Genomic DNA, 21,125 nt, shown 5'->3' with positions numbered 1-21,125 from the left:
GCAAACAGGAGATCTATATTCACAAAGGGAACCTTTCAGTAGAGCGTGACCACCTTTCGCAAGACGAGGTCACACGCGCGTCAGACGAGGGGCGCGCTCGCGCCGCCTGAGATTAGTACCTATATACATGTTCGTATAGATACCTAAATTATGGATGAATGCATGCACGCGTACGCAGACGACGGAGAAGAAGCCCCTCTCGGGAACTGCTTGAGCCAGCTCAGCAGCATTTCTGCACGAGACTGGGAGAGGCTAACCTCCGTCCGCGCCTGCGGACCCATTTCATGACTTCTACATATTTGATTGACCCGATGGCACGGCCCGCACTACTTCGTCGATCGCGTCAACCACATACTGCAGGTTAGAGTTGTTAAGCCCAGCCTGCGGGAAAGGCACAGGTGCGCGCACAAGACATACAGGCCCTATGATCCTCCGATGCTTCAAATTTACCAGCCCCAGCGCTGAGAGGGCGCTCGGGCAACAAGCGGCTTCGCCTTGCGAAAACGTCATTGTATATATAGACGGGGCTATGGGCCCCACCAGCGCACATGCACATCGCGCGTGCAGATCCGTGTTTACACATACGCATGTATAAACAAAGGTTCATATGTTACACCGCACTCCATCACACCCCCCCCCCTCCAAAATCCAGGCGTCAATCAAGAACGTGACCGATCTGCATACACTGCCTCTACCGAGGAGATAGGGTCCCGCGGCTGATGATCATCTGAAACGAGGACCAGGCGACGATGCCTTCACCTACCAGGCTGATTCGGCCGTTGCCCATCATGTAGATGTGCCAGTGCTTCGTCATGCGTTCGGCTTGGTCGCCTGCAGTCAGACAACGCAGAAGAAAACTCGTACGTCACCACCGTTGTCTCTCCAGCGACCCACAGAACCACGCTGGCAGCCGCCCGTTCGCCGTTCACGAAGTGTTTAAGTCTGACGATCGGACTTCTATATCTAAACGCGGTCCACGCGGAGTCGCCCGACCATTCTGTCCTTTACACTGGCTTCCAGGGTCACCCACGAAACTACTCCTTGTGCGTGGAAAATGCAGCTCGTTCTATTTCAGACAGTGCGAAGACTTACGCGAGAGGCCAGTAAAGGAGAACATTCCAATCTGGTCGGTGATATGATTCCACTTTCCAGGAGTTCCTTTCGCCTCGAGGCCGCCACGCAAGGTTGCGCGGACACCTTGAACGCGGCCCGCTAGCTCCTTGAGCTCCGCAAGCCATGCCTGCTTGGCATGCGGGTCTCCCAACAGGCGGGAAACGATGCGCGCGCCGTGGAGCGGCGGGCTGCTGTACATCGGGCGGATGACGCGCTTGACTTGGCTCAGCACAGTCTTTGCGCGCTCTGCGGATGCACACACCTGCGAGAGGCACACCCAGCGAACGGAACAAAAAACGACTCTCACCAGCGGCCAAACCACTGATGCGTCAAATTTGGGAAGCGACATCTACGACGACTTGGCCACGAGAGTCGTCAGTCTATTATCAGCAGCCAGCGGAGCGAATCACCAGCCACATATTGTACAGAGTCGTGGGTCGCATCCCAGCCTCCAAGACGCCAGAGGCATGCACCAAATAAATACACAAATATATTCTCGACAGATGGTGCACCCATGGCTACATGGATAGATAGATGGGTACTCGTGGGTATGGAAATGTGCATTTATCTATGTCACTGGCCTCTTTTGTTTTTCTCATTTTAGTACATCGGCCTCGCTTACAATGTGGAGCATGCCGATACGTTCGCCATAGAGCCCCATGTTTTTGGCGAATGACTGGCAGACGAACATCTCCATGTTGCCTTCATTGCAAAACAGCCGAGTGCTGAAGCCGTCGCGCACGATGTCGCCGCTGGCGTAGCCCTGGTACGCGTTATCAATGATGGGGACGAACTGCTTGCGCTTGCACATCTCGAGAATCTCTCTCCACTGAGCCTCGTTCAGATCCATACCTGGGCACGGCGAGGAGGTTCACATAGTGACAGCTTTAGCCGAGCTCTCTCATCAAGCTTCGGCGACAAGGTATTCCCCGGACACGAGTCAAATATTCTTCGTATAACAAGCATGTGCACGTATGAATGCGCATGCAAACCGGGTAGGCCACAGTGAGAACGTCGAGCTCCTCGTGTACATGAGCGCTTTAAAGAAACAGCGGGAGAAAATCCTGATCCGTCCCGTCAATTCTGGAGCACTCAGTCCCGCAAGTCGCCTCGGCGGGTTTGCCAGTGTGAACGAGACTCTCTAGACAGTATCCACAAAAAGAACGACTCGACGCGCATGCACACGTACAAGGCGCCTCACGCGCGCCTGTTTGTTCTGCCTCTTGTCTCCCTGCATCAGTATGTGTGTGAATTCATACATTCGGCTACGTGCCTACACACCATGCCCCCCACCTACAGAGGTCTCGTGTTACGTATATATTGCTCTACATAGCAAACGGATAAGATGTTTTCGCGCGTGAGGGAGTTGTAAAACTGTGAATGCATCGGTGCCGGTACTCACTACGCAGATACAGGCACACACACAGTTCCGAGGCTCTTGGTTGGGTCGTCTGGCCTGCTCGTACTTCCCTTAATTCTCACCGGTTGGATTGTGAGCGCAGGCATGGAGAAGAACGACAGAGTGAGGCGCGGCAGCTTCTAGAGTGTGTTTCATGGCTTCGAAGTTAATGCTCAAAGTTGCCTGCGAGTCAAGAAAGATGCACGATGCATATCAGGGAGGGATTTCAAGGTGGACAGGCAGATCCCGGCTTGCAAACGTCGCGAAAAGAAGTACTTCCAGTCAGGAACGGCCGCTGCTACTGCGCGAATCGGAAGAAACCATGTTCACAGCAGAGTTACAACCTGGATGCTGACGCGCGAATACCTCACGGCGAGACACAGACACGGTTCTAGACCACTGGAAGACAGAGACGCCGCATGCAGTTTGACACATACATTTTATCTGTAGGAGCAGAGAAAACGTGGAGTCTCAGCGCCTCTGGCTGACCTCCGCAAATTATTGTATTCAGTCTCGAACTTCAGACGTGCGTGCCGCCGAGGATTCCGTCGCTTTCCTCACCGGGTTCCAGTAGGGATAATACTCGACCTCCAGGCCCGCCTTCTTGAAGATGTTCGGATGGTTTGGCCAGGTCGGGTCGCTGATGTAGACGGTCTGTGCACACAGACAGACTCGCGGGGAGGCGTGGGGGCGGAAGGGGGGGGGGGGGGGGGGGGGCTTGCAGAGCGAGGTAAAAGTCTCATGTGCCCCTTTGTAAAACCCAGGTGAGGACGCGCGCAAGAGCATCTGGCTGGTGCTCTGTAGAAGCGAGATCAGCCGGATGCGGATCTCCAGACATTCTGTCCACGCATGCAGCAGCGCGGGCATAGTCTCTACTCAGAGCAGCAGAGCGACTCACTTTGCATTTCGGCAAGAAAGTCTTGATGAACTCAGCGGCCACGCGCAGGCCCCCAGTGCCAGAGAGAGCCTGCGTCGAGCAGATGCGGCCCTCGGCGATCGCAGGGCTGTCTTCCCCAAAGAGAAGCTCCTGGGTAGGCTGAGAGGAAGCACGAGACACCAAACGCCCAGAGACTGGCACCGGCTGCCCCCCACTGGCAAAAAAAAAAACCGATTCATCGCCACCTGCAGTGAACGCGTGCTTCCTGTACGCGCCGTTTGAGATCTTCACGAGTTCTCGAAGGGCAGTTCCATGCATAAGCATCTAAACGCTTGACAACGCGAGTGCCGCGGAGGCAGCCGCGGCGCAAAGGCTCCCGCAGTCATCCGCAGGTGCCTCTTGCGTCACAAATGAGGACGAGGCACTCGACCCCCGGGCTACACACTCCTTTTCTCCATCGCTTGTCTGGGCTCTGCTGGTCATCGCGGAAAGAGGGTGACGACATGGGGGCAGGTGAGGAACAGGAGACACTGTTTTTGCAGCAGTGAGGTGAAGAAGTTCTCCGTCCGATTCTGTGGTCCCGAGAAACGCACACGGACACAGATGCAGGGGGGGGGGGGGGGGGGGGGGGGGGGGGGGGGGAGGGGATTACCTTCTTTAGGTCTGCAAGGCCGTCGATAGGCAGGTACTCTTTATACAGGTTCACATCGGCCGCCATATCGATGTCGATTTGTCGCACGCATCTGCGAAAACAAGGGACATCCAGACACATGAAGAGGCAGAGAAGGACTAGTGCGTGCGACTAAAGAATGCCCCGTCGCCCGAGTTATGGACTGGTGACACGGCTCGTGCGGCTATTCGACCGCTCCCAAGCAGGTGTATTTCAACCCCCGCCTTGCACAACCCGACAAAATCCTCGAAAAAGAGGGTAGGCTCCTTCGGCGAATTCACCGGCTGCAATTGGTACGGCCCGCCGAGCACGCACACGTGTAACCGCGCTTGACTACGCGAAAGCACAGTACAAAAAGCTTCACGTTTCTTTCGGATGCGTGTTCAAACTCGTGCCTGGAGCAGTCCCTTGCTCATGCATCGTACACAGCTGTACACACAACAGAGATACCTGAAAACATAGGGTTTCCCCTCTTCGGTGCGGTAAGCGCCGGCTCCAAGATTCACTTTGCGTGGATCCGGGTCCGCTCGAAACGCAGTCTCGAGCCCCAAAATGGGATCTGCCGGCGCCTCCTCGAGGCCTTGGAAGATAGACGCACGAGTCGCCATCCTGCGTCGCTGAAAAAAGCCGTCTCCGTTCAGTGCACGCGATGCCGGTGTGTAGACGACCGTTCCTAATGGGAACGAGAAAATCGCTGGTGGCTGCGAGGTCCTCTGGTCGACGGCCGACAGGCACAGAGACACGAGACTGGGAGTGTGGCACGCGAGAGTACGCAGAAGAGAGCTTCGGCTGGCGCCTAGTTCGCGGCTGTTTGTCTTTTTCAACGCTTTAGTTCCACTTGTGGATCGAAGCGGGCTTTCTTTTGAAAGGCGCAAGGTGGGGCTGCGAGAAGCCGAAGAGGCCGGTACACCTGCGGAGACAAGAAAACTCGGCGGCAGCACAGCATCCCGCTCCGCGCCGGCGCGAAGCGGTCGGCCTCTTGGCAAAAAAGCGACGACGGGTCTTCCAACTCTAAGGAGAGCCATCGCTCAAAACAGCTGAAATTCTTGTTATATTCTCTAATATCCGGATAAATAAACAAGTGTGTACATATACCCGGGTTCGCCGTGGCGACGTACGACCGCGCATGCGCCACGTGAAGCGCTACAGCAGGAACCGTGTCGCGGATTCAACCAAGGCAAGAGGCAGTTACTCCGGCCTTTGGCTCCGTTTGAAAATGTGATGCATGACTCCACAGCCATGACAAAGAGCTGACCTCGCCATCAGGCCCTGGGAGAAATAGGCGATGAAACGAAGGGAAGGTAGGGAGGTACAAACAAACGGTTTCTGCGAAGCCACGGAGCATCCGCCACGTCCGGCTGACGAGGACAGTTTGAACACGAGAGTTGTTGCCCCCTGCGTGTGCAGCTAAACAGAAGACCGAAAAGTGTGGTGAATGGAACGAAGCAACAAAGAGTTGCCCATGAATTACGGGAGCCATTGTACAGCACACATATGTAGTCACGCGGCGCTGAACTTACGATGAGTGTAAGACAAAAGTACTGCGCAGTCGAAGGAGCAATGGTACAGCGCTGCGCAGCTTCGCGTTCAATCAAACAGAATGAATCACACGTGAACCGCTGTATCTAAAGAAAGAGCATATTTTATCGGCGCCCGAGCGCCCCTCCAAAAGCGACGCACCGGGGGGGTTTAGGTGTCTCCTCGCGGGTTTCGCCCAGATTGCTCGCAAGCCTCGGTGCTCCACGACAGCAAATCTGGGTTCAGCCGGCGCTCTTATTGATGTTTAAGTAATTCAGGAAACCGGAGGATGGCGGCTTAGCCTACTTGCCGGGGTGATAAACGACCAGCTCAGTGGATAGGCGACTCTCTCATGGGCTGCGGAGTGTGCGCGCAGCACGGTGCGCAGGCAACCGAGCCGTTCGTTGTTCAGTCGCATTGACGACTGGCTGCGATTGTTGTGGCAGCCCCGCATGTCCGTTTTGAACAGTGTGGTGTTAGCAATAGGACAATACAGTGACACTGGCGTAGAGCTATAGCCTGGGTACGAAACATAACCTGGCAACGTCATCCGCAACCGGGCGCAGACGTTACGACACGGAGGTCACGCAGGCCTCTGGACGAGCATCCGCACAGGCGTTTAGCTCACTCTCTTGAAGTATTGCACGTACTGCAGCGCTGGGAGCAGCATCATTTTTCAAGAACCTCGGGCGTGGAATGAGTCAAAGCTCAGCGCAGTCGCGGAACACGAAGCAGAAGTGTTCGGTCTGTCTTAAGGAGATTTGGATTCACCAGTAATGAGCCGTGCGGATACCGGTTCGACCTCGATGGGAGCGACGCTTTCAACACGCTGCGCCCACTTCTGTGCGCGTCAACGCCCGTCGTCGTCCGTTTGTGCCGGTGTGTGCGCGAACACTCGAAGACCACTATCAACTTCTACCGTAGCCGTACCGAATGCAGTAGGCAGTCACATGGGAGCCGAGCTAAATCAGTCATCTATTGGCGGTGAAAAGCCGACTGAACTACTACCGCTGGAAACGTCGACTAGCGTGTTTAGAAGAGAGCCCATCATCCTATGCATACTCTACCCGGTTGGCGTTGTCCCGAGCCAGACTCCGGATGTAATGTTTCTAAGTCATGTTTTCATTTTCGCACAGGGTCCTGGCCGCGTGCCGGTGCAATGGCGGCGGTCAGGTGCCTTTTTTGAGGCCAGCCGCCGTTTGTGCTCCCGTGTGGTTGAGAGTGTCTTCTCCCATGCCAGACGGGGTTGTGCGCCTTCCGCCGGATGCGTGATCTGAGAGTAGAAGCCATCGAAGCAGACGTCAGGATAGCGGCACACATGCAACATACGATGCATTCGAGAGATCTGAGAGTACTCTTGGTTGCGTCTCTGCGAGCCCCTGTGGCACGCTACGTGAACTACCCGATGCGAAGACAGCGGCCTCAGCTCGCTCGAAGGCCAGGACCTCCCCCGAGCACACCGGCCTCATCGCGTCTCGTGTCTTCGCACTGCGATCGGCACGCTGTTCCGTGTCGCCGCACTTCTCTTCATCTCATGCTAATGGAACGGCCATAAGGGTTATGAGCGTAACGTTCATATAAAAGCCAGAATTCCTGTGGTGCTGCGGCACACCACGGTGCATTTTTGTCAGTCACAGGCCGTAAATGCTTTAGGCGCACAGCGTCAGCTGGCGGGCGACCATCAATCGAAGATACCCCAGCTCCTGCAACTTGGACGCCATTTTCTGTGGTAATCCCGTGCTGATAAGTCGCTATTGCCTATCCTCGCGTCACCGAACGGCCGGGAAAGGCCTTGTAACCGAGCTAGACGTTGTCTGTGGGAAAATGCCAGTGAATTCCGGACGGGTGGGCAGCTAGCAGAGTTGCTCTCCAGTGCCTGAGAGGCGCGATACAGATGCAGCGCGGTCCCTTTTCCCGTGTCTCACTTGGCGCCGACTGAACGCGTACCGAGATGGGCTCGAGAGCGGAATGGCACATGAGGAGAAACATCGCGTCACTAGTGCTGTTTTTCGTGGACAATGATGACTGGGCAACACCAGCGAAGTTCCTTGCCAAACAAGTATTAGCCGTTGTTTCCTTTTCCAGCGTCTTGCCAAGCAGCACTGGTCAACCCTTTTCTTTTCAAAAAGTCGGGCAAAACAACCCATCCTCTGTTCACGTCGTTCATCGACGTTGAGTTTTGGAGCAGAAGGGCCGTCTAGCTCAGTGATGCACTTTTGACAACCGTCTCTCTTAGCCCTTGTGCTTTCTAGCACACAGCTGGACGCAAGCCCTCTAACGTCTTTGTTGGTAGTGCGCGGGTTTGTCTTCCCTCCCCGATCCCAGTTTTTGGACCCTGGCATTCCGCCTGCGGCAGTCTTTGCTACCTTAACAGAGCGGTGCCGCGGACCAGTTTTTTGTGGAATTTGAGTTCCGTCCGCATTTGCCCCGTTGATTCTAAGTTCATAGAGCGGGAGCCCGCCTATCGCGCAGTATTATTGCCGGGGTCGAAGTACCACGACAGTTGATGCTCTCTTCTGTGTTGTGCGGAAGCGCGTTTTCCATGACCCTCTTTGTTGCCTTCGCTCAATTTCGTAGCATCCATTGTTGGAAGAGGTTTTTTGATGCACCGCCTGTATACGTTCATCTACCCTTTTTACCGCAGCACCATCGGCTGCCGGCAAACCGTGACACGAGTTCCTTGAAACGGACTCTCAACCCGTCTACTACTTCGTCTGTGGACTGGAAAACGAGGGGAAATTACACACGCTTTGTTCTTCTTTCACCTTTCGAGGAGCCGGGAGGGGAACACTAAAGCAGTTGAACAGGGGCTGCAGGGGTGTCTGCCTCGCGTGCAAGCTAGTACTCCATTCGGGGGGTGATGACTTGCCCCTGTGACTCTGCGTTTGTTTATGGAGTTATGCTTCTTCGTGGTTGTCGAGAAGACGAACCAGGACTGGGGAACTCAGCGAGGTGAAAAGGTTACTGCTCAGGCGCCTCGCGTGTCACCGACTTTTTGAATTCTTCGATGTGGGCAGGAGACAGCCTGCATGCATGCTTTTCGAGGATCGAAAGCGGGCAAGACATTTACGTCTTCGCTTCATATCCATGTTGCATCAGTCCGAAGGATGTGCACCAGTGGCGTTTTTCTCTCTCTTTTCAACAAGAGAGTTGTCTCCTTTTGATGCCGTGGCAGATTACGAGGGCGCCTGCTCGTTCTCCGTTCGTATATCGAGTTGAACATTGGCCTAACTTTGTGTCTCGCCCTTTTTGGTCATTCCTCCCCGTCCATAGCCCTGTCTGTCCGACTTCCCTGCATGCGGCTCTCACATCTAGACAAAGCAGCTGCTGTAGGCTTCTGGATTTCGAGAACTGCACCTTAGGAGACACGCTGATGCACGGAAAAAGGCGCTCTGCGGTTGCTGCTTCTCCTCTCCCAGCGTTTCGGGGTATTCGTCCGGTGCAGGACGCGAGCTCTACCGCGATGTGAAATCCCCGCAGGCCCCCGTGATCCTCCTCACTAGCTTTCCCACTGCTCTTCTCGCATCCAGACATGGCTGCCTTTATCGGCTTTTCGGCCATTGGAACTGTGGCGTAGTTCACATAGGGAGTGACATTTTTCTGCTTTCCTGCACGTTTGCCCGCTTCTTGGATATTCCACGTTTGGCTTTTTCCCAGAGCGTCTCTTGCCCTCGTAATTGATGCCCTCGTCGTCTCACCCTCCTCTTCACTCAAATGGTATCGTCGGCTTCCCCCCCCCCTCTCCCCGGTCAGCTTTGTATCTCCGTCTTTTTTTTTCGGCTTGTGGTAGTGGGCCTTGAGGCGGCTACAGGAAGTCGTGTCTGTCGTGAACTTCGTTGCTTGGCGTGTGCTTTGCGTCAGCCGCGGGACGTCTGCAGACAGGGCAGCCACGCAGAGGCGTTTCTGGGCTCCAGTGCTCTGCGTTTTTTCGTTACTTTTTTGATTCCTCGCCCCGTGCGTCTGGCGAAGCCACTCGGCCTCTTGGGTGTTTACAGTGAGCCGCGAGAAGTCAGCATGGAAGCGGCGGCGGGCCCCGTCGCTCTTGCACAGAAAGGCGTTGAACCCTCAGAAGAATCCCCTCTGCAGGAGCCTTTGCCTGGTTACTCGTTCGCGGTGGCGGCTCCTGAGCCTCAGCCCAGCGAGGCGGCGTTGCCTCCATCTGCGTCTGTGGCGTCGAGTAGAACTGCGCACTCGGAGGCCGGCGAAGGCTGCGGGACCTCGTTTCGTGTGCCTACGTCCGTCTCGCGCCGGGAAGGGCTGGACGTGGCACCGGTTTCACGCTCGCCAAGTCTCATAAGTGGAAAAGCAGGCAGGAGCGCCGTGTTGGCTGTCGAGCTGCCGCCGGCCGGTCCCGTGGAGACGTTTCTGTCGTGGTGCTGTGTGGGGTGTCTCCGCAAAGTCTTCTCGCGTACCCGCTGGCACTACCTCTTCTTCATCTCCCTCTACGCGTTCTTCATCGGTCCGCTCTATCTGAACTGGGCGCCGCTGCGCCAAGTTCTGTTCAAAAGCGGCGCGTACAAATGGGAGTGCGATCCCGAGGAAGCAGACCCCACGTCGCTGCGGTACATCCACCCCGACCATGACACCTGCGTCGAGCAGCGCCTGCGCGTCGGCCACCTGTTCACCGTGTGCGCCGCCGCAGACTACGGTTTTTCCTTTTTCGGCGGGCTCGCGATGGATATGCTGGGCCCCAAGATCGCGTCGCTCCTCGGCTCCTCCTCGATGCTCGCAGGCTGGCTGCTGCTGTCGGTCTCCTCCGAGTCTGTGCAGATGCTGATTCCTGGATTTGCGCTCTTCGGCCTGGGCATCGACATGGCTTTCTACGGGACTCTCTCGGTCGCGGCGCTCTTCCCCGGGCACGAGAACGCCATCATGGCCATTGTCGTCGCGATGCGGGCGCTTTCGTACATGACGCCCGTCGTGCTCGACAGCTTGACGTCGGCGCTGCCCTACATCGCCGTCATGCTGGGCTTCGCGCTCCTCTGTCTCCTTCCCGCGGTGATCATTGCCTTCATCTACGCGCCCTGGAAACCCTTCCCGAAAAGCGCGCACACGGCCGCGCTGACCGCCGAGGAGCACGCGCGGCTCTCTTGTTCGCTGGACGTCGTGAGCTCCGCGCCGCGCCGGTCCTCTGTGGGGTTGCAGTGCGCAACCTGCGGCCGTCCGATCCTCGCCGCCGAGAGCGAAGGCCTCGACAGGCCCGACAGATCCGACGCGCCTCACCACGGCGAAGAGCGCAGCACGCTGGACGATGACCAGGCCATTCGCCGGCCGCGCACAAGCGGCTCCTCCTGCCTCGACTACGCGTCGATTAGCCACCGCGCCAGCGCACTCTCTGGCGGCCTCTTGCCGCTGCGGTGCCGCGCGTGCCGCGGAAGCGGGTCCGTCGGGTTTCCAGAGGGCGGACTCTACGGAGAGCTCTCCGCCGACTTCACTGAAGAGCAGCGCCAGCTCGAACACCAGCTGGGTCAGCTCCCCGGCCGCGGCGCCGCGGCGGAGGGCGCGCTCGCGGCCGCCCTCGTCGCGGTTCGCCTCATCAGCGGAGAGTCGGGCTTGCCGGACCCGCCCGCGGTGTTGGGCGAGAGCCGGGAGGATCGAGGCCGCCGAGCCAGAGAGCGCGAGGAAGAGCGACGCGCCAGCGCCTCAGACATCTTCAGGGTCTACTCGCCCCGCGAAGCCCGGCACGAGGGGACCGGCGCGCCAGCAGGCCCGCGGGACGGGGAGGGGGCCGACAAAGACCACGGCCTCGCGAGCAGACTCGAAGTGAAATCCGCGGATGCCACGCCGCGGGGCCCGCTGCACGCCGCAAGCGGCGGCGAGCCTGCGGGAGGCGCAGGCTCGGGGTCGGGCAGCGGCTTCCTGCCGGAGCTGTCGCCGCCGTTGGGGCTGGGGGAGCGCGAGAAGCCGAGCTCTGGGGAGGCTTCTGCATGCGGCGGCAAAGCCCGCGAAGACCGGTCGGGTCTTGCAAGCAGCGGGCTGGCGAGTGTGTCGTCGCAGCGCGTGGAGAGCCTTGCGCGCACGCACGCCTCTGCAGGAGCGCATCGAGCTTCGCAGGACGGCGCGGACGCGAGGCGCGAGCGCAGCAGCGCTGGAGGGGAAGGCCGGGGGGCGCCGGTACACTCGGTTTCCTCCCCGTACTCGATGGCTTCCGCGAGGTCGCGTTGCGATGAAGAGATCCGCCGGGCGCCGAGCATGCGGCAGTACCCCAACACGTGTCTGGGCCGTCTGCGTTTCTTCCGCGACACGCTTCGCGCGCACCCGTACGTCGTAGACAGTCTCGCGTTCACTCGCGACTTCATCTTGTCGCCGATGTACGTTCCGCTGGTGCCTTACTTCACGATTGCGTTGATTCGCGCGATCTACTTTAACGACGCGTCCGAAGACCTCGTCCCAAACAGCCTGCGGTTCCTCCACATCATTCTGGGCTTTGTTTTCGTCGCGCCTCCGTTCGCCGGGGTCATTGCAGACTACTTCGGCATCATCGTCTGCATGGTGTTGATCAACACGTGCGGCACGCTGGTCGTCGTCGCGGCGCTGATTGCATACGAGGTCCACGTCGTCTTCTTTGAGTACTGCGCGTCCTTCATGTTCATGCTCAACATGGCGCTGATGACAAACCAGGTCTATTTTTACGTCGCCGACACGTTTCCGCAGCGCCACCTGGGGAAGCTCTGCGGCTTCGCCTGCACCATCGGCGGCGTCCTCTCGCTGTGCGTGACGCCCATGTTTGAGTTCTCCGTCAAGACTGCCGGCGGGTTCACCATCATGCTCAGCCTCCTCGTTGGCCTCTCCGTCATCACCTACATCCTCATTGGCCTGCTGCAGTGCACTGCGAGCAGAAACCAAGCCAAGAACAAGGCCGAGGGCGCGTTGGGTCCCGGCGGGTTTGGAGGAGACGCCGGCGCCGGGCGCAGGCGCCTCCACACGCCCGGCGGCGAGAGCCAGCCGACCACGTCCAGAGACAGCGCCACGGCGGCGCGAAGAAGGCTGACAGACGATGACCTCAGCATCCACGCGCGACCCGAAGCGAGCTTGTCTGCAACGTACGGCCTCGCGTCGGATTTTGTGTAGAAAGAGGCTGCTCCTGGCAGGCTGCTGAGGGACGTCTGCGCACGCGCCCGCGCGTAGATTTTTACGTATAGATAGAGGAATGTGCATGTGAATCAGCGTCCAAGTCAGCGGGGGCAGGGCAGCAAGCATACTCACCCTGAACCCGCTGACGGCCTGGCATTCGTGTGTCTTCGTGCGTGTGTGTAGTGTGTACGTGCTTCTCTTCAGTGAAGTTATTTTTCTCATGTAGGTCGCTGACATTCGATGCGCTGCATGCTTACGGTGTGAGAGTCGTGCTTTATTTTTTTGTCGCCGGGCGCTCATGAGAGGCTCTGCGCTACCGCAAGCCTCGAAAACTGCGTTCTTGAAGAGCGAAAAAAATGCAGTTCGGTCTGTTTCTTGAGCAGAGAGCGACCCGCGGACCGGGTGTCAATGAACCCCGGCGCGGGGCTTCTGGCCCCTTTCCGTTTTCCATGCTGTCTGCTGCCAGCAACTGCTTCGGGCGTCCCTCGCCGACGGATTCAACCGCGAAAGGAGATACATATGTCTATCGATGAATGATGATGAATGATTTGTAAGGGAATCGCGGTAAAGGACGATTTGACTCGTTCTCCCTTGCACAGAACTCCCGTTTCCTTTCTCCTCTGCGCATTGTTGCCACGCAGGCCCCTCCCTGTTCAGCGGGCGACCCTCTATCCCTCTGCGTGTGCGCAGCTGGGCTCTTGCGTGCGTGTGCGATGCAGGAATATCTTTTCAATTTTTTGTTACAGGCGTCTCGCGGGCCTCGAGCCTCCCCGCAGCCTACGGGAGGACGCGTCTCGAGATCTGTTGCTTCTGAGTTTTTCCGTGTGTGCGTGTGTTACCTCTCTCTCCACCGCCCCGTAACCGTGATGAAAACCAACGGGGGAAGGAAGGGGGGGGGGGGGGGGGGGAATATGCGCACAAGAGGAAGCACGGACTTTGGCGGCGGGCGCCTGCACAGGGCTCAAACGTTCTATGCACCGTTCTTATAGTGTTTTTCGAGTGTTTTCCTGTGATCTACGGCTCATGCGGCACCCCGGCTTCGCCGCCGCCAGACGTGCTCCTCGCTCTCAGGCGCACGTTTGCTGCCACATACACGTCTCTAAGACCCACGCCGTCCACTCTATCGAGTTGCGAAACGTGAGTGTGGCGATGAAACCCATGGAGCGTGTGTATTCCGCCTTGAAAACTCGCTGAGCGCGGCCTCAGTCTCTGTGGGGTCGCCCACGCGGAGACAGGGACGATTGGTCTTCCGGGGCCGGTCTCTGAAAAAACCCAAGAATGCTTTTTTCTCGTTGTTTTACGCAAAAGGTAACGTGTGAAGGCTTACTCAAAGAAACACATGCATATGCACGCATGAAATCATGGATGTATCCTACTCCGACCCAGTTGTCTCCTCGCACGAAAGGAAAGGAGAACGCTTCTCTTTTCTCTCGTTCTACACTGAGCACGGACCCGCAGCGCCAGGCACCGGGAGAGGAACTAAACGACAAACACACACGACGAGACCGAACCTCCATACGCCTGCGTGATACCGCTCTGGGATCAAAGGAACTCACAGGCGCCAAACTCTCCTAGAACACCCCACATATATATATATATATATATATATATATATATATATATATATATATATAGGCATATAGATATATACAGCTGGAAGCAGACGAAGACAGCGTGGATGAAGCTGAGAAAAGTTTCTGTGCGAGGTAATCGCCCGTTGAGGATGAATCATTTGCGGTTGGGGATCGCTCTGGCGCTGGTTTGCTCGCGCCGAGATTCCACTGTCCATCCGTGGCCCTTCATTTGGGACTTGCTTCTTGAGCATCCAGGCTGGGGGCCACGTGGCTGATCGGAGTTTTTTTTCGCAAACATTCAAAAGACGAACGCATCTTTCTCAGAGCGCCCCGCCCCGGGCACACGCAGTGAAACATCGCATGCGACGGCACTTCCAAAATGCGTTACAGAGTCTTTCTGTGCAGAATACCGGCACCGTACTCCTCGTATTCCTGCAGCGCCACAAAGAGAGACAGACAGAGATCAAAGCCAGACTCGCCCTCTGCCAAAGGTTCTGCCTAACGCACGGCTTCCATGAATGATCGCACACACGACGACCGTGAACAGACTTAGCTTTTCTACAGAGACAGAGAAAGCTTTGCAGTGCGTTCCAAGCCCAGAGGCAGCGATGCGCCCGCTCCCGCGCTTCTTCAGGTTCCCCCTGACGCACTGCAAAACGAGGCACGCAGATTGCTACATGCGAAAGGCACAAGCGAGCAGCAGAGACAGACACCACGCGCGAATCGGATAGAACCTCGCTTGCGCCGGAATGCGACTTGAAAGATGAGTCCACGCAGCTGGGACTTGTGCAGCATGACACACACTGAGCCGATGAAGCAAAGAGCTGTTCCTTACCTGCTTGGAAACCCACATCTTCTTGAAGGTGGCGAGAGACGCAAGAATCGAGCCGCCAATCCAAGTCGAGAACTTGCGCTCCGGAGGCGCGGAGATGCGGATCTGAGGAAAGCGCAGGCAGATGAAGCGCGGCACAGATGCAGAGAGAGGAAAGACGGCCGGCACAAACACAACAGAACCCGACAGAACAAACACAGAGAAGGAGCCTCGAAAGTCGTACACAGACGCAAACGTGCAGCCACGTGAGCCCGCGCTCGAACTGAAAGAGACGGCGATAGTCTGAAATATATGCTCATATATATACACACATGTATATATATATATATATATTAAAGATATATATGGGATAAGTGCACATCGAATTGTCAGACCGTAGACTGGACACCTTTTACGAATCCTTCCGCGCCACGTGAGTGAATTGGTGAGATAACCTTTTTTCCGACTTTGCTTCAGCTACGATACGCCGCCAGAAAACGGAAGGCACAGAGCCCTCCTTCCGCGTGCTCACTTTAATGTCCTTCGGCGCAAGTTTTCGAACTTCATTCAAAAGACGGTCTCCGAAGCCATGGAACATCGTCGAGCCGCCAGCAAGAACGATCTGCGAGTAGAGCGTCCTTCTCAAATCCAGGTCGCAGCGGCTCACGGAGGTCACCAGCAGCTCATGCATTCCTAACCGCACATGCAGACATATATTTAGTGCGCACAAAATGAATGGCTATACATACAGACGCGCACACAGATACACCCACTCGGCACACACTGACGCAGAAACGAGCACGAGGCGAATGCCCGGAAAGCCATCAAGTAAAGGCCCAACCGCGCGAATTTCAGTGCACATACATAGGACTACATGTGTACATATATATATATATATATATATATATATATATATATATATATGCATACGTGTGTATTCACATGTACACCGATTTCACTGGCGGCACATATGCATACAGGTATTTTCAGGTGGCGGCGTCTGAGGTCGCTGCGGCCGCCAGGCCCCGAGAGCGGGACAGCGTCACGAGACTCTGAGGCATGACGATCATGTGAGATACAACAGCGTAACTGCCGTGCTTCGACACAGAACCGATGCAGAGAGAAGGCGGAAAGAAACTAAGAGGAAAACGCCGACTCTCAAGTGGACACGGCGCCGCAGACAGGACTCTCTCCGCCAGAGGGCACAGAAAATATTTGCACAGCTGCATGTGAAGATCAAAAATGACCCTGAGCAGGGACCAGCGCTTACCTGCATACTCGAGGCCGATCAGAGACGGATGGAAAAGGATCTCAGGGGCGCGGTAGCGTTCCGAGGCGATCTGCAGAGTCCCAAAAGCAGGACGACGCGAAAGTGAAGCTCAAGAAAGACCGCAAGGAGCCAGAGATATGCTGACATGCGGCTCGCGCACGCCGTCTCAACCCAAGCGGCGGGAAAAGAAGAGGAGTAAACCGAACGCAAAACAGGCGGATACACGTGCCTACTGAAACCATCCAATGCCTTGTCTACAGCTCTCCCGTCACAGTGCTCTCAAATAAGAAGTGGCCGGTTTCGTGAAAGACTGAAAACAGTAGACACAGACATCCTATCTTCAGTCCGTCACAGCGGTCACGGCACATGGGTGATACACGTGCACACGCTGATCCTATTTGGCATCCCTGAAAAAAGAATCCTGTCGGCGCAAGGCGAGAGGCCGGATACCTGAATTTGGACGCCATCGGGAAGCTGGTATGGGTAGCCGCCCCCGGTCTTATCGAAGCCCTGCGCTTCTTCCTTCTGCGGGTTGAAGGCGATGTAGCAAGCGCTCTCTTTGATATTCCGCACAACCTCCATCTCCGCCTACAGGAAAGAAAAACGCCAGAGGACAAAATCTAAGAGATGGTTCAAAATACCCACACGCCGCAGCGCCGGCGATTGATGAACACAGTCAAGACGCTCGGCAGCGAAACACGAGTGAGAGCGTGCGATGAGGAGGGACATGCTCACACACGCTGGGTTAAACAAGTGCGCGCAAAACAGACACACTCTACATACACTGGATCTTCTCCGCATCCTTCCCTTCGAATGAACGCAACTCGAGCGCGTCTCACGCAGTCGGCTCGAGACACATCGTCACTTCAGGCACCCCACCGGAATGACAATCCGGCAGAGACGACCTGGGCGCGTCCTCTGCATGCGTATCCACGCTAGCATGTGGCACGCGGATGCCACTGGCTTCTCGTCTTCTTCTCGTGCCGCGTGGACGCGCTGGCTCGCGCCTCGACGTGTTTTTTTTCGCCGTTGAGAGGTAAAGCCCCGTCCGTGTGCATCTTACAGACGTGTGGAAGATGTGCCCTGCGCGCCGCAGCAGAAGCGCGAGGTAGTCGGTGATGTCGCGACCTGCGACGTCCGAGCGCATGATGGCGTGCGAGAGCGAAAACCCTTCGTAGACCGGCACCGCGTGCGTCACGCCGTCGCCGCTATCCAGCACCACGCCCGTCGTGCGCCCGCTAGAGTACCTGAGGCACCCGCCAAGAAGATGATACTCACACGCAACCAAACGCGTCGCCCGCAATCTCATATATATATCATATATATCTCATACATACATATTTCTATCTGCACGCGCACATAGAGGAAGCAAGACAGTGCGTTGGTCTGCAGACGTGAAGCAGGATATTTTCAAGCCCCTACGCGATTGTTTACACGATTCCTACACGCGTGTGCACGCGGCTCCACAACGAATTAAGCCTCGCGGCTCTCGGCGAAATCTGCGTTGGCTGCATCGCCGTGTGGGCTGTCTTACAGCGCCAAGATCGGCTGAGCGGAGACGAACATAGCGGGAGAGTTGAAGGTCTCGAAGAAGATCTCTGCGGCCTTCTCGCGCTGCCGGCGGGGGTTTAGGGCGCTCTCGGTGAGGAGGACAGGGTGCTGCATATCGAAGCCACAACGCTGGAAAACGTCACATAGACTCAAGCCGACGCAAACGCGAAGCTCCACTGCAAGAGACATTCCCCGTGTCGATCGGAAGAGAAGAGCCGCGGAACGTGAAGCTTGACCAGGGCTGCCCTTTCTGCGCCTTTTACTGCGTAAGATCCACTGACTTTGAAGTGGCAGGCGTTTGAAAGGCGCACGCCGCGCTCCGGGTGCGAAAAGCCGAGCTCAGGCCGTTCGTCTCGCCGCGAAGCGCTAATTTCCACGTGCCTACCTCAGTACACAAGAAAAGTCTGCTTCATCTTGTCGAGATTTGCGTATTTAAATCTTCTTTTAGATGTTTTGAATTAGTTTATGGTTTTGTAATTGGAATAAAAAACTTTGCGTCGGATCACTTCTTTAGAAGTGCTGCGTGGCGCCTCCGCGCGCGGGACTTTCGCTGCAGACTAAAACGGCATCCTACCGAATACGCACGTACCTCCTCAGAGTTGATCTTCATCTCAGAGAAGACGTACGTCCACACGAGCTCCATGTCGAGCCAGTCATCGACCATCCCGTGGCGCATGGGGTACCCCAACTTCAGCAGCCCGCGCAGTTGCTCCTGAAAAAGATCGTTGAAAAAACATCAGAATTGACAAAGGCGCGAGAGCCCAGCGCCGCGCGTCGCGTACCGACCCCGGGAGCGAAAGGGAGTCCCTGCAACAGCGAACAGAGCTTCGGCGCCCGCCTATCAGCGAGCCTGCGACGGCCGACTCGTCACTACAGCTTAAAGTGTTGGCTGAATTTCAACATCTCTGAAACAACTCCGACTCACCGCTTTAGATCCAACGAAGACGTCGCCCTCGAGCGCGCCAGCCATCACGCGCTGGAACTTGGGGCGCCCGACGCTGAGACGCACACCCAACACATCGCAAAAATCCGTGGAATGCGACTGAAGGCGTCGAAGTCTCGCAGCAAGGCCTTCAGTGGCGCACGCCAGAGGCGGCGATCCTCCTAAGCCCCCTGACCCGGCAGCCCCTTCGCGCCAGGCGCCACAACAGGACGGCTCCAGAACGCGCTGGACTCCCCAGGACGAGGAGATGAGCCACACACGGCCGGAGATCCGTTTGTTGCGCACAGCAGCGGACTGACTGACTGGGGAGAAAGAACTTGACACTGCTGCGATTGCTGGAGCGCGCACGCGGATGCGAAGTTGAGTGGTTTTGCGCTGGAAGGCGACCGGGAAGGAGTGCTCGTCACACTTTAAGATTTCATGGCGCATAAAAGTACGCTTGAAAGACGTGCCGTGCGGGTGTGGGACTTACAAGGCAGGAAACACGCATTTCGGAGTGTCCTCGCCTGCGAAACCCGCCTTGATGACCCCCGTGCCGTTGTCAATGACCAACGGCTGGTTGGCGATGACTTCCTCAAAGCCTCCACCGGACTTCAACATCTTGCAGTCGAAAGAATAGAACAAGAGCGGAAGGAAAACACTCTCAGTTGAAAACCTCAGCGGGTGGAAACTCGGGTTCTAGAGGGTCAGAGAAATACCAAATCTTGAGGACGCTCTGCGGCGAGCCACAAGACCAGTGCAGGTCCCCACTGAACGAAGACGAGGCGAATCGAGAATCTGGGCAAGGACAGTCAGCCTCAGGCAGGCCTGATGGAGCTGTATTCCCTGTGAGAAAGTGCGAGAGAAGAGGGGTGCCGAAGAGATGCGAGCTGCGGAGGGAAGGCAGAGCGGCTGAGTAGGGGGGTAGACAGATGCAACACTAGAACGGCGGCCGCACCGCGACGGCGACTCTTTGAAACACGCAGTCCGGGGTACCCATCAAACCCGAAGCTTGCCGTTTCACAGAGGAAGACCCCTGAAGTGGCTACGGGGCACGAGCAGAGTAAAAAATACGATACAAGATAAGGAGCTAAGTCAGGATCTGACAACCAGGCCCGCAGAAGTCTTCGTTGCAGCCGCCGCTTTCGCCCAGTAAGGGTGAAGATACATTCATAGAAGACGGAATTACGCAGCGAGACACCGACAAGAAAAGCTGAGAACTGGACCCGAGGAGAGGAGAGAAAACGAAGCGCGGCGACGCAGCGCGATGTGCGAGGCCGGCAGGCGAACGAAATGCGGCGTTTCTCAGGCAAACCTAGCACACGTCCACGAAGGAAAGGCGACGAAAAGCTGGAAAGACGATCTGAAAAGCCGTGAGAGTCGATGGAAGCTCGCGATTCCTTCGCTGGCTGTGTGGCGCGCCGACCAGCGAGCCGCAAGAAGCAGAGAAAAGGCTCCGGGCGCGGGAGATAGTGGGAACTTTGGGTGCGGCGAGAAAAGAGACAATTTACCGGCGGCACATCTTTCCATGAGCAATTGTGGACGCAGCGTGGGTTTTGCTTTGAGCTCCGAAATCCTTTCCACCCAGCGGGGTGTGCGCCATCATCTACGGCGCCAAGCGCTCAGGGGACAGCCACATGTTCGCAGCCCTTCGCAGGCGCGTTCCAACGGAAGGCACTTGACTCATGCGACGAGCTGCATGCAGCACATCCAGCGAGCAACGGGAGGCGCGTGAGACATCCGTTTCTTGCGCCTCGCGTCTGTTTCGACTGCCACTTGACACGTTTGTCTTCGCAGTTCCGCTTCACACGTCTTCGTGAGCCACACGTGCCGATCGCAACTCCATAGACTTTCGCGGCTGAGTGAAGACGCAGAGGATAGTTGCAGCCGTCCATCACAGCTGCGCGCACAACAGCGAACAGCGCCGAACTTTCGAGACACCGCTCAAACTAGAATCCTTTCCGTCTCCTCTCGCGTCACCTGTAGATGCGCGATTGACCTCAGCGCCACTGTTCGCTGTCGTTTCGTTTGGATGGCCTCCTGCAGCGGTTCAGAAGAGAGTCGCCGCTCCGTTCGCGGCGGGCGTTTTGGCTGGGGACGAGTCAAAGGCAGCACGCCTGCTGATGAGGAGCTGTCCTCGCGACGTCTAGTGGCATGTCTTCTCCCGTTTTTTACTCTTCTTGCGCGAACTCCAGCCCCATTTCGCCATTCAGGCACTTCTTTTTCCCTCATCCTTCCATTCGTTCTCTGCGGTGGTCCGCGGTGCGCCGTTGACACACCGCGGGCCTCGCTGGCCTCTCACTTCCTTGGCGGCACGTCGGCCGCCTCTCGCCCTCCTGTTCTCCT

General features: G+C 56.8%; 3 protein-coding genes across 3 annotated transcripts; 1 reads left to right on the top strand and 2 right to left on the bottom strand.

Annotated features, from left to right (window-relative positions):
* Window positions 1-291: 291 nt before the first annotated feature.
* Window positions 292-4,667, bottom strand: BESB_004890 (aspartate aminotransferase; the record flags this gene model as incomplete). Its single annotated transcript, XM_029359244.1, has 9 exons — window positions 292-381; window positions 764-831; window positions 1,093-1,375; window positions 1,736-1,965; window positions 2,596-2,695; window positions 3,074-3,166; window positions 3,411-3,548; window positions 4,042-4,132; window positions 4,510-4,667. 9 exons carry the CDS (start codon window positions 4,665-4,667, stop codon window positions 292-294), a joined length of 1,251 nt encoding a protein of 416 aa, XP_029222157.1.
* Window positions 4,668-9,591: 4,924 nt separating this feature from the next.
* BESB_004880 (uncharacterized protein) lies at window positions 9,592-12,648 on the top strand (the record flags this gene model as incomplete). Its single annotated transcript, XM_029359243.1, has 1 exon — window positions 9,592-12,648. One exon carries the CDS (start codon window positions 9,592-9,594, stop codon window positions 12,646-12,648), a length of 3,057 nt encoding a protein of 1,018 aa, XP_029222156.1.
* Window positions 12,649-14,609: 1,961 nt separating this feature from the next.
* Window positions 14,610-19,400, bottom strand: BESB_004870 (actin-related protein ARP1; the record flags this gene model as incomplete). The annotated part of the gene is made up of 10 exons (XM_029359242.1): window positions 14,610-14,657; window positions 15,061-15,162; window positions 15,569-15,729; window positions 16,307-16,376; window positions 16,757-16,894; window positions 17,370-17,553; window positions 17,841-17,965; window positions 18,447-18,569; window positions 18,783-18,855; window positions 19,273-19,400. The coding sequence occupies 10 exons, from the start codon at window positions 19,398-19,400 to the stop codon at window positions 14,610-14,612; spliced, it is 1,152 nt and encodes a 383-aa protein (XP_029222155.1).
* Window positions 19,401-21,125: the final 1,725 nt, after the last annotated feature.

Source organism: Besnoitia besnoiti, chromosome I, assembly GCF_002563875.1.
Source record: "Besnoitia besnoiti strain Bb-Ger1 chromosome I, whole genome shotgun sequence".
NCBI classification, from domain to species: Eukaryota; Apicomplexa; class Conoidasida; order Eucoccidiorida; family Sarcocystidae; genus Besnoitia; species Besnoitia besnoiti.
The sequence above is the reverse complement of the archived record's forward strand: the minus strand, read 5'-3'. Positions and strand labels throughout refer to the sequence as shown.